This window comes from Pecten maximus, chromosome 9, assembly GCF_902652985.1.
Source record: "Pecten maximus chromosome 9, xPecMax1.1, whole genome shotgun sequence".
In the NCBI taxonomy this organism is placed as follows: Eukaryota; Metazoa; Mollusca; class Bivalvia; order Pectinida; family Pectinidae; genus Pecten; species Pecten maximus.
The window spans coordinates 36,115,838-36,130,532 of NC_047023.1; the positions used below are offsets into that span (position 1 = coordinate 36,115,838).

Sequence of the window (14,695 nt, forward strand, 5' to 3'; positions counted from 1 at the left end):
CGTACATCTGTAGTGATCAAGTGATAAAATTGTCGCTTGAACTTGTTACCACTTAATAAAAGTGGCATGAGCTCGAGAATGTTCAGGAGGGGCATTCACTTGTAGCAGTGGAACAAAACTAGAGATTACTCGGTTGATGTAATTTTTTTTTCCTGATTTATGATGACATTTTTGTTCAGATTAGACTTTGTTATCCCCGCTTGGTGAAGACTCCATCTGACTTCTGAATATTAATGTCCATCAAAAAGGCTCTAGGCCTTATTAAACAACAGAGACCTTCAAACAGCCCAAAACATCCCTAGTCCATTGAATATGGCATTGGTGTACATCAGAAAGCCCACAACACTAAAATCAACCAAGAACTCCTAGTCCATTGAACAATGGTGTCCATCAAATAGCCCATAACCTTCAAATTAGCAAAGAACACGTCGTGCCATTTGAACAAATGTGTACAACAAAAAGCCCATAGCATTCAAAGTCTCGACTTTTTGAATGACCCTATCATCCTATTGAACACAACTATCATTTCACACACACATATATATACATATATAATGAACAACACCTAAGTCTATTGAACATCAGATGTTCACCAAACAGCCGTGAGCATATTTACTAGCCAGCTTTTTCTAAAAGACAATGGTCAGGCAGCACCAAAAACAAGACAACAAAATGACCGAGACTCTGGGTAGATGTAATGGCCCAGACAAAGAGTGTAACACTACAATTAACCCATAACTCTCCCAATACAAAACATGAAACTTTTTTCTGAGACATCAGCATTTTCCCCCTCAATTTATGTTTCAGTCATTTATCAAACTGTGATAAAAGCTATAACATAACATTTGGAAAGTTATTTATTTTTCCATCAATACTGATGTTTTCTATATGATATGAGGACTGCTTCACACTAAACCTAACACAAAGCCTTCCTGCCAGGCAGACTGTCTGATGGTTTAGTGAACAGACAGTGATGGTACTTCTAGCCTACTTCTACTGCTAGCTGGTCTGTTTCTGACAAGCAGGCGCCCTACAGGGACCCTTACAGATGGAGCCTTTTGTTGGACAGACAATATTGGCTGGATAATAACATGGCACCTTTAGCCTTCCTTGTTATGGTGAACTCTTCTGACCTTAGCTAACCCTAGTGGACATTGACCCAATTGTTGTTTGAAGAGGATCTGAATAAAAATGAATTTGATAAAAGAGGGGAAATATAAATCATAGCAGAAGGTTTTTTTAAAGAGATTTTTCTAGGGTGTTTTCCCCCATTTCTTTTACATTTACAAGAGCCATGCTCCCTCAAGTTTTTGAAATTGCCGAAAACGACCCTTTGTTCCTGATTGTTGTTGTATGGATTCAAACTGCCCCCCCCCCCCCCCCCCTGCTTGTTTGTAGTCACCTTTTCTTATGGAACACTTACTTGTATAAAATCCTCACTCAAATTCCCCTTTTACAGTTTTAGGACAAGCATAATACCAACGTTTACTAAGGTTTGAAAAATACTACACATTATTGCCTGGTAATTTAATAGTGTACCGAGATAAACATTCAAAAGATTGTACAGAATTGTAGAGACTCGGATGGAGTTTATGAGAATTGTAGAGACTCAGATGGAGTTTATGAGAATTGTAGAGACTCGGATGGAGTTTATGAGAATTGAACAGACTCAGATGGAATTTATGTAGAGACTCGTATGGAGTTTATGAGAATTGTAGAGACTCGGATGGAGTTAATGAGAATTGAATAGACTCGGATGGAATTTATGAGAATTGAACAGACTCGGAGGGAGTTTATGAGATAGGTACAGACTTGAATGGAGTTTATGAGATAGGTACAGACTTGAATGGAGTTTATGAGATAGGTACAGACTTGAATGGAGTTTATGAGATAGGTACAGACTTGAATGGAGTTTATGAGATAGGTACAGACTTGAATGGAGTTTATGAGATAGGTACAGACTTGAATGGAGTAGGTACAGACTTGAATGGAGTTTATGAGATAAGTACAGACTTGAATGGAGTTTATGAGATAGGTACAGACTTGAATGGAGTTTATGAGATAGGTACAGACTTGAATGGAGTTTATGAGATAGGTACAGACTTGAATGGAGTTTATGAGATAGGTACAGACTTGAAAGGAGTTTATGAGATAAGTACAGACTTGAATGCAGTTTATAAGATAGGTACAGACTTGAATGGAGTTTATGAGATAGGTACAGACTTGAATGGAGTTTATGAGATAGGTACAGACTTGAATGGAGTTTATGAGATAAGTACAGACTTGAATGGAGTTTATGAGATAGGTAGAGACTTGATTGGAGTTTATGAGATAGGTACAGACTTGAATGGAGTTTATGAGATAGGTACAGACTTGAATGGAGTTTATGAGATAGGTACAGACTTGAATGGAGTTTATGAGATAGGTACAGACTTGAATGGAGTTTATGAGATAGGTACAGACTTGAATGGAGTTTATGAGATAGTCATTGTATTGACATTTGCTTCCCCCTCTCCCTCCCTCAAACAAATAAAAAATTAAACTTTGAATTTCAAATTAATCAAAATATGCATATCACATTGCTAAGATGAATACATTAGAAATGAGAGAAATTCATCTGATAATGCTATGTAACATGCTAGAATGATGCTGGGCTTGGTGCAAGGATTCTGAAAGTATGCTTTCAATAATGGCGTACATAGCAAACAATTTGCTTCCATTGGAATCTTAATCCAGAAGACAATGCTTGCAGGCACTGGTAGCTGTTAAGAGCTGGCTTTTGTGCCGACACAGAATCACCAGCAAGGCAGGTCCTATTAAGTGGTATTTGACAGTTATCTAGCATTCACCTGACATTTTGTCACAGAAGGAATGCCATACGTCCTGCTGCCTCACGCCAGTTTTACAACATTATAATTCCATGTAATCCTTGGCTAACAGAAGGCAATATCACCAGAGATGAGACAGGCCAACAACAATATATGATTGCTGCTATACTCACTACAGCAGCATGTGCTATTTTCTAATTTCTGGTGTTATAGAGTCAATTGTTCGATATCTGCTTACAGTGAACTTTAAAAATGCAATCACCATATCTGATAAAAATATCTAAAATTCTATCAAATTTTATTTTTAACTTTGTGTTTAGACAATATATTACCAGTAAATAAGCATTGACCTATATAAAATGCAACCCTAATAGTAAAATGAGAAAGTGTCTTTGATATCAAAATTGGTCCATACCTGAAATATTGACAAAATATCATCATATTATTGTAGACGAAAGACTATTGACTTATTTTCTCTAGGTAATCTAGAGCTTCTCTATATCTTTACCTCAAAATCCTTAAACATGAAATCATACAGTACATACAGATCATTTAGTCACTATCATATGACAACTATGACAAAAGTCATCACAATTAAACAAGAGGCCCATGGGGCCTGTATCGCTCACCTGGTTGGATTTGACCAAATGTCAAAATAATGTTCATGTTCAATTTATTCATACACATACTCTCTAAGGGACTGAAAGACCCTATGGATTATTTTTACAACCTAATTGTGTTTGAAGAAACTAAGTTCCTTAGGGTGGGGAAAGACCCTTGGGCCTCTTAGACTCCGCCCCTCAGGCCCCTGGGTGTTCAGAGTAAAATTTATACAAACTCTGTTCCCCTCCCCCCAAGGATGTTCCTGACCAAATATGGTTCTAATTCATTCATAACTTTATGACTTGTAGCAATTTAAAGACTAATCTCTATTCCCCTATTTGGTCCCGCCCCTCAGGCCCCTGGGGGTTCAGAGTAAAAATTTATACAAACTCTGTTCCCCCTTCTCCCAAGGATGTTCCTGTTCAAATTCATCCATAACTTTATGACTAGTAGCGATTTAAATGATTAACCCTATTTCCTCTATTTGGCCCCGCCCCTCAGGCCCCTGGGGGTTCAGAGTAAAAATGTATACAAGCTCTGTTCCCCTTCTCCCAAGGATGTTTCTGACCAAATTTGGTTCTAATTCATTCATAACTTTATGACTAGCAGTGATTTAAAAGATTAACCCTATTTCCCCTATTTGGCCCGGCCCCTCAGGCCCCTGGGAGTTCAGAGTAAAAATTAATACAAACTCTGTTCACCTTCCCCCAAGGATGTTCCTGACCAAATCTAGTTAAAATCCATTAAAAAATTTATGACTAGTAGCGATTTAAAGACTAATATCTATTTCCCCTATTTGGCTCCGCCCCTTAGGCCCCTGGGGGTTCAGAGTAAAAATGTATACAAACTCTGTTCCCCTTCTCCCAAGAATGTTACTGACCAAATTTGGTTCAAATTCATTTATAACTTTATGACTAGTAGCGATTTAAAGGATTAACCCTATTTCCCCTATTGGGCCCCACCCCTAAGGCCCCTGGGGGCCAGACCAACCGTTTATACAAAATTGGTTTCCCTTCACCCAAGGATGTTTCAGACCAAATATGGATCAAATCCCTTTATTCCTACGGAAGAAGAAGGATTTCAAAGAATTTGCTATATTTCCCCTATTGGGCCCCACCCCTAAGGCCCCTGGGTGGCCGACCCACCGTTTATACAAAATTGGTTCCCCTTCACCCAAGGATGCTTCAGACCAAACATGGATCAAATCCCTTTATTCCTGCAGAAGAAGAAGGATTTTAAAGAATATGCTATATTCCCCTATTGGGCCCCACCCCTAAGGCCCCTGGGAGGCCAGACCCACCGTTGATACAAAATTGGTTCCCCTTCACCCAAGGATGCTTCAGACCAAACATGGATCAAATCCCTTTATTCCTGCAGAAGAAGAAGGATTTTAAAAAATATGCTATATTCCCCTATTGGGCCCCACCCCCCAGGTCCCTTGGAGGCTAGACCCACCGTTTATACAAAATTGGTTCCCCTTCACCCAAGGATGCTTCAGACCAAATATGGATCAAATCCCTTTATTCCTACAGAAGTAGAAGGATTTTAAAGAATTTGCTATATTTCCCCTATTGGGTCCCGCCCCTTAGGCCCCTGGGGGGCCAGACCCACCGTTTATACAAAATTGGTTCCCCTTCACCCAAGGATGCTTCAGACCAAACATGGATCAAATCCCTTTATTCCTGCAGAAGAAGAAGGATTTTAAAGAATATGCAATATTCCCCTATTGGGCCCCACCCCCCAGGCCCCTGGGGGGCCAGACCATCCGTTTATACAAAATTGGTTCCCCTTCACCCAAGGATGCTTCAGACCAAATATGAATCAAATCCCTTCATTTCTACAGAAGAAGGATTTTAAAGAATTTGCTATATTTCCCCTATTGGGCCCCACCCCTACGGCCCCTGGGGGGCCAGACCCACCGTTTATACAAAATTGGTTCCCCTTCAACCAAGGATGCTTCAAACCAAATATGAATCAAATCCCTTCATTTCTACAGAAGAAGAAGGATTTTAAAGAATTTGCTATATTTCCCCTATTGGGCCCCGCTCCTAAGACCCCTGGGGGGCCAGACCCACCGTTTATACAAAATTGGTTCCCCTTCACCCAAGGATGTTTCAGACCAAATATGGATCAAATCCCTTTATTCCTACAGAAGAAGAAGGATTTCAAAGAATTTGCTATATTTCCCCTATTGGGCCCCGCCCCTCAGGCCTCTAGGAGGCCAGACCCACCGTTTATACAAAATTGGTTCCCCTTCACGCAAGGATGCTTCAGACCAAACATGGATCAAATCCCTTTATTCCTGCAGAAGAAGAAGGATTTTAAAGAATAAACAATATTCCCCTATTGGGCCCCACCCCCCAGGCCCCTGGGGGGCCAGACCCACCGTTTATACAAAATTGGTTCCCCTTCACCCAAGGATGCTTCAAACCAAATATGAATCAAATCCCTTCATTTCTACAGAAGAAGAAGGATTTTAAAGAATTTGCTATATTTCTCCTATCGGGCCCCGCCCCTAAGGCCCCTGGGGGGCCAGACCCACTGTTTATACAAAATTGGTTTCCCTTCACCCAAGGAGGCTTCAGACCAAATATGAATCAAATCCCTTCATTTCTACAGAAGAAGAAGGATTTTGAAGAATTTGCTATATTTCCCCTATTGGGCCCCGCCCCTAAGACCCCTGGGGGGCCAGACCCACCGTTTATACAAAATTGGTTCCCCTTCACCCAAGGAGGCTTCAGACCAAATATGAATCAAATCCCTTCATTTCTACAGAAGAAGAAGGATTTTAAAGAATTTGCTATATTTCCCCTATTGGGCCCCGCCCCTAAGACCCCTGGGGGGCCAGACCCACCGTTTATACAAAATTGGTTCCCCTTCACCCAAGGATGCTTCAGACCAAATATGAATCAAATCCCTTCATTTCTACAGAAGAAGAAGGATTTTAAAGAATTTGCTATATTTCCCCTATTGGGCCCCACCCCTAAGGCCCCTGGGGGGCCAGACCCACCGTTTATACAAAATTGGTTCCCCTTCACCCAAGGATGCTTCAGACCAAATTTGGTCAAAATCCACTGAGTAGTTTAGGACTAGTAGCGATTTAAAGGAAAAGTTGACGGACGGACGACGGACGCTGCGCCATGCCATAAGCTCACCGGCCCTTTGGGCCAGGTGAGCTAAAAATCATACATGCATGATTGAGAAGACAACAATAGATTTGTCAGTTTGTCGATACTTCCATAATGAGATGTTCAGTCATGTACCGATGGTGTAGGTGTTTTAATAGTCAGTAACTAATAGGATTCCGTGCTGCATGGTGCTGCCACCTATGATTCCTTTTGACGGTAGATAAATGTATTCCCTGGGTAATGAGCTCGGTGCTGTCAAAGGAAGCCATAACTTTGTATACTTGTACTGTAATAGGATTGTTTGCAGTTGAAAACAAACAAGACATTTTTTAGACTGCCATATCATCAGCTGTAATTTACCTAATGTAGCATTTAGATTTTTTCGCTTGTTTTACAACCAGTCACATAACGAATCACTCAGAGGATGTGCATGTCAATTTAAATGATGAAGAACATGCTAGGGAACACCAGAAATGTAAGTCCCAAAAAGTGATATATAGATATCATACAGAGGGTAAAACTCCAAACTAATTCATCCAAATTAATTTTCTATTTTAAATTTCAGGCAGACAGAACTATATTAATCGATCATGTAAACTTCAGTTTCATAAGAGTGTTTGAAAGGATAAAGCAGCATTACCCAATGAATCCTAAAAAGCAACAAAATATTTCAAATGAAAAATAAATTGCAAGTGCACAACTACAATGTACCTTGTAAGAATGGGTTGAGAGAGTTAAGTAGCATGATCTGGACAAACTTTCGCCCATAAACAAATACCCTGAGTGATTTCAGGATCCCCAAGAACTTCATTAAATCCAGTAGATTATTTGCTGCTTTTTTTGTTTAAACAATGCAAAAATTTTGTATATTATTGTAAAATATTACTTATACTGCTATACATAAGAATGGACTCTCCCGGAGTATGTTCAAGAATTTTCCTGGTAAGGAATCTGATGAAGGGGACATGTTTACATCGTACACAAGGGACAGTAAACAGACAATGTATCCAGACAGCTTATATGGGAGAGATGTACAATGCTACAGACCCACTTCTGTCACTTGTTTGGTAGCAGGGGCTCCTAAGACAATGGCCAATAGTGAAGATATTGATTTATATCGGGTCTTTCCATGTCAAGTGTGATACATCCACCTGACATCATCGACTCTACACCAGACAAACATCAGGTCTTATCTTACAACCCTAACTAGGAAAGACAGCGAACTGCTTTCCTAAAATATTGAACACCATTGTCTCAGATTGGAAAAAAAAAAATCTACATTTCTAAAATATATATATATAAATAATCGCAGAAATATGTTTTGTTGCTTCTTTTTCGTAGTTTTCTTCCTGAGAACGTGACTTAACCTGGATTTGATCTAGATTTGTATGAGAGGGTGTGGTCGATGTGCAAAAGACGCTTACTCTTCCGGAACACCTGGTCTTATTCTACTTGTACTTTTTCAGGGCTCTTCATTAAAATCTTCATTTTTTGTCAATTTGTTTGTCCTTGTTTAATCAATGTTCAGTTAGAATTATGGTTTCATTTTCATTTCAGTATCCTCTGTCATTTTCAAAATTTAAAAACCACTTCATTTTCCATGGTGTAAACCTTGATTCCAGTTCAATGATCACATTTATCATCATGTCCAGGAGACCAACACAAACTCTGACTCAAAGGATTAACATTGAAACAGCATTTAGAAACATTATTGAACAGAGAGAAACCTCTTTGTCCTTATAACAAAACATGGGTTTATAGCCAGATAAATTCAACATAAGTAGTATATACTGCATTTCGTTTTGCCTATATACTTAATGCTTTGTTTAGCCTGTAATGTTATCATGGTGTCACTACTTTGTAACCTGGTCAACTCCAAAATGTTGGCTACTGGGAAAATTTGTATCATAAAACACTTTCAACAGAAGATAAACCTGACTGAAGGTCCTATTCCAAATAACATTAAACTCAACTAGGGACTAGATTAGTCTCATCAATTCTCCTTGCCAGTAGCTATAGGTGATGGTCTCACCTGGTCCAAGGTCATATTAACAATAACCAAGGTCAATTAGTGTCACCAGTGGTTAAGAGCTCCTGATGCAGTCCCATGTTGCTTTGTCTATCTGCATCTTCTATGCTTGGAAATCTTTAAAGGGGCATCATGAACTTCCAGGAAAATAATCAAAATGAACAAGCCAATTTGTGGGATTTATCTCCCCTGCTTTCCTGACATATTATAGGTTAACATTTTTAAGGAAAGGAGAAACATATCATTATAGCTCAACAGAATGCTAAATTCGGCTGAGCCAGAAACTTCATAAAAAGTAAAGCCTTATACAGAGGTTAGAGGTTTCATTAAACATGTATTACAAGATAAAAGTAAACTGTTTTTGAAAGAATTCTCTTCTCATCTGCCATTAACAAACCCAATCACATTGAATCCTGTTCAGTTTTAAGACATTCAAAACTATTTGGGAGAGTTATTTAATGGCATACAACAATTTTAACAATTTTCATAAATCAAGGGGCATTAACTCTGTTGTGATTCAACCTTGCCTGATGTCCAATTGCATGAAGTTTGATCAAAATCTCTCAAGGAACAAAGTCACTACAGTGGTGACAATGATCTTTATAAATAGTAATATGACCTTGACCCTAAATGTGTAGCGGAACTGGACTGGGATGAATGCCGGCGAACAGGTTGCTCAATTGGTAGAGCAATATTTTATTCCGGCTAGTGTTCGGAGGTCTCGGGTTCAAACCCCGGTCTGCCCGTTCATTTTCCCCCTCCTATTACACAAGTGTGAAACTTGAATTGTCAGATATACCATAGTCATTAATAAATATATGAAGATTGCAGGCGATTACTACACTGACAAATTTGGGTGTTATATTTGTGAAGGAACTTTCTGTATCCCCTAATAAACTGCCATGTACATAATACATGAATACATTGTATTATAAATAATTTCTTAAAGAAAAAAAAAACAAACAAAAAACACACAAAATGTTTGTAACACATCTCCACATCTCTGTTAAAATTTCCTACCTCTTCTCATTAGTATAATCATCAAATCTCTGTTAAAATATCCTACCTGCATGTTCTCATTAGTATAATCATCAAATCGCTGTTAAAATATCCTACCTGCATGTTCTCATTAGTATAATCATCAAATCGCTGTTAAAATATCCTACCTGCATGTTCTCATTAGTATAATCATCACATCTCTGTTAAAATATCCTACCTGTTCTCATTAGTATAATCATCACATCTCTGTTAAAATATCCTACCTGTTCTCATTAGTATAATCATCACATCTCTGTTAAAATATCCTACCTGTTCTCATTAGTATAATCATCACATCTCTGTTAAAATATCCTACCTGTTCTCATTAGTATAATCATATCTCGGCTGTGGATCAGCATCATGACTGTTTACATCATAACTAGCTCGTTCGTCCTGCAAGAAAAAAAACAGAATAGTTAGTGTGACAAAAAATGTGTTTTTGTTTTAAATTCTGACCAATTGAATCTGCCTGATATGATCATACAGATAACTTTAATGTACTTGTGGAATATAATCTCACAACACATTAGAGAGTTCCACTTTATAAAGCAGGTAAATAATAATAACCTTATCAACCAAAACTAAAGTAAAATATTCAACACTTACAATAATGCAAGCTATGAATTTATTTTCTCTTCATTTACTTTTTTAATTCAATCTACATGTATATACATGTACGAAAATCGAGCCTATTCTCGATTTTTTGTTGATTCTTAAACATATATGACAAAAAACACAAAGAGAAACACAAAGAGAAAGTCTCTTAATTAAGACAAAATCACCAATTTCTTCAACTCCACATTCGACGACACATTAGAAACTACTGTAGTAATGGTGAAGATGTCCATCAGAGAATTTGTCCAATACTTCCCAAATCCAATGGCTTCCTAAGCCATTACCTAATAACTTATCAGATTGTTTTACATCCTGCAGACGTTACTATGGCATTACTTGGTGATGTTGTAGTTCTTCTGTTGCGTAATTAAGTAGAGGATGATATAACATATTCGTAAACTTCCCTTCTTGATCCAATGATCAACAGAACAAATTCAACAGTAATAAAGCCAGTATGCCTTTTTCCTGTATCATATAATACCAATTTCATGTTGTTCATGTTTCAAATAACAGCTGCTTTTAATGTTTATACATTGGATGAGACAAAGGAAAAGGAATCTAGTAAAGCTATACCAAGATTAGATAGTCATACAGAAGACAATTCCATCTTCAGTCCAGATATCTGATTTAAATCCCTGGAAGCACTTTACTTGTTAATCAAGAAGACTGTAAATAATCCGCCTAGTTATGTAACTAGAAAGTGACATCTGAGAAAGTTACTTAAGGTTTTCCATTTTCCTACTGTCGAGTCAAACCCATTACTGTTATTACATCAACAGATTTATTTCTATGGACATGTATACAAAACCTTGTTTGCCTATATATTTACTATAGTCCATGCTCACTAAGATTTATAAACATCTTAATTGAATGACTTCTTCTCAAAACCACTGAGCTGATTACAAACAAATTTCATAGGAAGCATTCCTTGGTGATCATGATCAAGATTTATGAAAAAAAGGAAGCTAGCCTATTTTAGGGATGTGATTCTCAAACATGTAGTGAACAATTTTGATAATCTCCATCCAATAGCTAGAGGATATTTCACACAATATTTTCACTGTATAAGGTTTAATGATTAGTCTAGTATAAGGGATTCTGTTCACTACATGGTCAAGAGCTCGGTGTAGTAATAGGTTGTATGTATGCATATATTATTGACATTCTGTAACATCCTACACACTATAATGAGGTAGACAGCCCATTGGGTACACCAGATGCCAGTTACATCCCTGTGTACCCAGGAAAGGTATTTTTTTGTAACATCCTACACACTATAATGAGGTAGACAGCCCATTGGGTACACCAGATGCCAGTTACATCCCTGTGTACCCAGGAAAGGTCTTTTTTTGTAACATCCCACACACTATAATGAGGTAGACAGCCCATTGGGTACACCAGATGCCAGTTACATCCCTGTGTACCCAAGAAAGGTCTTTTTTTGTAACATCCTACATACTATAATGAGGTAGGCAGCCCATTGGGTACACCAGATGCCAGTTACATCCCTGTGTACCCAGGAAAGGTCATAGTTAAACTATCAAGTTAACATCTTATTATTATACAACCTACAGACCCCCGCCATCTAATCCTGCATGTCAGAATATCTCAAAAGCATCTAATACTCCTTAACATTCTCTATATGAATTGATCCTGCTTATAAAGCATGCTGCAAAACAAATTGGACTTTTTTCCACTCTTGGCAGGAATGCAAAGAGTAAATTTGTAGTTTTTCTCCCTATTTATCAAACCAGAATCTTGTCAAAGAGATCAAATTTGTATCGTTGTACCTGAGACCAGCATTCGTCAGCGAGCTGCACTACAGTACAGAACCCAGAGATGAGGGTTTCATAGAATTGTTCCTGTAGCACTATCAATGTCAACACATCAACGCAATGTCTACTCCACCCAACAATGCTACATTCATGGCATTGTAAAAACTAAAACCATGTCCCTTTTTACTGACACACCGAGTAAAAACTTCTGACATTTGAAATAAATGAAAGGATTTCCTTGGAAAGATTAACGGATACCGGTTAATGTTCTTTAAATAATCCTGCAGGGTTTGAAATCCAGCAACACTTTAATAGCTCTTTTCACCATATCTTTTCATTATTCCGGCAGCAGATCAGTTACTTGAAACTTGAGATTTTAGAAAATGGAACAAAATGGCTTTTTCTTGAGACTTAACATCTTGAAGAGTACAAAAGCTTCAAAAGAGTAAATTTTGACTACAAAGATAAGCTAAAGTGAACATTTAACATAGGATATTCTACAAAGTACTGAATGTTGTCTAGGGGCAAAAATACACAGGAATATAATATTTTAAGGTAAATCTAATGACCGACATGTGTTACAAATATCTGATGTTAAAAATAAACCCCTCCAAAATGACAGACAAGGGCATGTCCTCATCTTTATCATTTTCCTTTTTACTACAATAGATGAATGGTATAGTTATCTTTGAACCAGATCCCTTGCTGTGCCTGCATACCAGGACTGAATAACTAGCCTACATATCCTTTTGAAATAAGTGGAATCTTTGAAACGTTTATAAAATAAATTCTTTGGAAACATGTTGTTTAAGGTATGCCATTACTAGCAGGTTCGTGTTTTACCTATACAATTATTGAAGAAGATTATTTCTTTGAAAATCTGGATCTGTAAGAAAGAGTTTGGTAATTAGGACCATCTGTCGAGGCTGTTGAAACTCTATATGATTGTATTTATCAGAGTGAAGCTTTACAACCTTATAATAAATCCAATCCACCATGTACTATGGGTTAATCAACACTACAATATATCAGAGGTTTACCACAGCTTTAAATGAGATCCCTCACTCTCTATCACAGGCATAGCTTTCTTAGTTTGTCTTCAGTAATAGATCCTCACTCTCTATCACAGGCATAGCTTTCTTAGTTTGTCTTCAGAAATAGATCCTCACTCTCTATCACAGGCATAGCTTTCTTAGTTTGTCTTCAGAAATAGATCCTCACTCTCTATCACAGGCATAGCTTTCTTAGTTTGTCTTCAGTAATAGATCCTCACTCTCTATCACAGGCATAGCTTTCTTAGTTTGTCTTCAGTAATAGATCCTCACTCTCTTTCACAGGCATAGCTTTCTTAGTTTGTCTTCAGTAATAGATCCTCACTCTCTATCACAGGCATAGCTTTCTTAGTTTGTCTTCAGTAATAGATCCTCACTCTCTATCACAGGCATAGCTTTCTTAGTTTGTCTTCAGTAATAGATCCTCACTCTCTATCACAGGCATAGCTTTCTTAGTTTGTCTTCATAAATACATCCTCACTCTCTATCACAGGCATAGCTTTCTTAGTTTGTCTTCAGTAATAGATCCTCACTCTCTATCACAGGCATAGCTTTCTTAGTTTGTCTTCAGTAATAGATCCTCACTCTCTATCACAGGCATAGCTTTCTTAGTTTGTCTTCAGTAATAGATCCTCACTCTCTATCACAGGCATAGCTTTCTTAGTTTGTCTTCAGTAATAGATCCTCACTCTCTATCACAGGCATAGCTTTCTTAGTTTGTCTTCAGTAATAGATCCTCACTCTCTATCACAGGCATAGCTTTCTTAGTTTGTCTTCAGTAATAGATCCTCACTCTCTATCACAGGCATAGCTTTCTTAGTTTGTCTTCATAAATAGATCCTCACTCTCTATCACAGGCATAGCTTTCTTAGTTTGTCTTCAGAAATAGATCCTCACTCTCTATCACAGGCATAGCTTTCTTAGTTTGTCTTCAGTAATAGATCCTCACTCTCTATCACAGGCATAGCTTTCTTAGTTTGTCTTCAGTAATAGATCCTCACTCTCTATCACAGGCATAGCTTTCTTAGTTTGTCTTCAGTAATAGATCCTCACTCTCTATCACAGGCATAGCTTTCTTAGTTTGTCTTCAGTAATAGATCCTCACTCTCTATCACAGGCATAGCTTTCTTAGTTTGTCTTCAGTAATAGATCCTCACTCTCTATCACAGGCATAGCTTTCTTAGTTTGTCTTCAGTAATAGATCCTCACTCTCTATCACAGGCATAGCTTTCTTAGTTTGTCTTCAGTAATAGATCCTCACTCTCTATCACAGGCATAGCTTTCTTAGTTTGTCTTCATAAATAGATCCTCACTCTCTATCACAGGCATAGCTTTCTTAGTTTGTCTTCAGAAATAGATCCTCACTCTCTATCACAGGCATAGCTTTCTTAGTTTGTCTTCAGTAATAGATCCTCACTCTCTATCACAGGCAGAGCTTTCTTAGTTTGTCTTCAGTAATAGATCCTCACTCTCTATCACAGGCATAGCTTTCTTAGTTTGTCTTCAGTAATAGATCCTCACTCTCTATCACAGGCATAGCTTTCTTAGTTTGTCTTCAGTAATAGATCCTCACTCTCTATCACAGGCATAGCTTTCTTAGTTTGTCTTCAGTAATAGATCCTCGCTC

The 14,695-nt window shown here is 37.9% G+C and overlaps 1 protein-coding gene across 4 annotated transcripts in view; it reads right to left on the reverse strand.

Moving 5' to 3' along the window:
• LOC117334865 (furin-like protease kpc-1) overlaps positions 1-14,695 on the reverse strand; it is a 148,399-nt gene that overhangs the window by 32,382 nt on the left and 101,322 nt on the right. For all 4 annotated transcript variants that reach the window (XR_004534242.1, XR_004534241.1, XM_033894697.1 and 1 more), the window contains exon 5: positions 9,943-10,019. Coding sequence is in view for 2 of the 4 variants with exons in the window: in XM_033894697.1 (XP_033750588.1) it covers positions 9,943-10,019 (77 nt within the window). In the remaining 2 variants the exon portion in view is untranslated. The remainder of the gene's footprint in view (positions 1-9,942; positions 10,020-14,695) is intronic.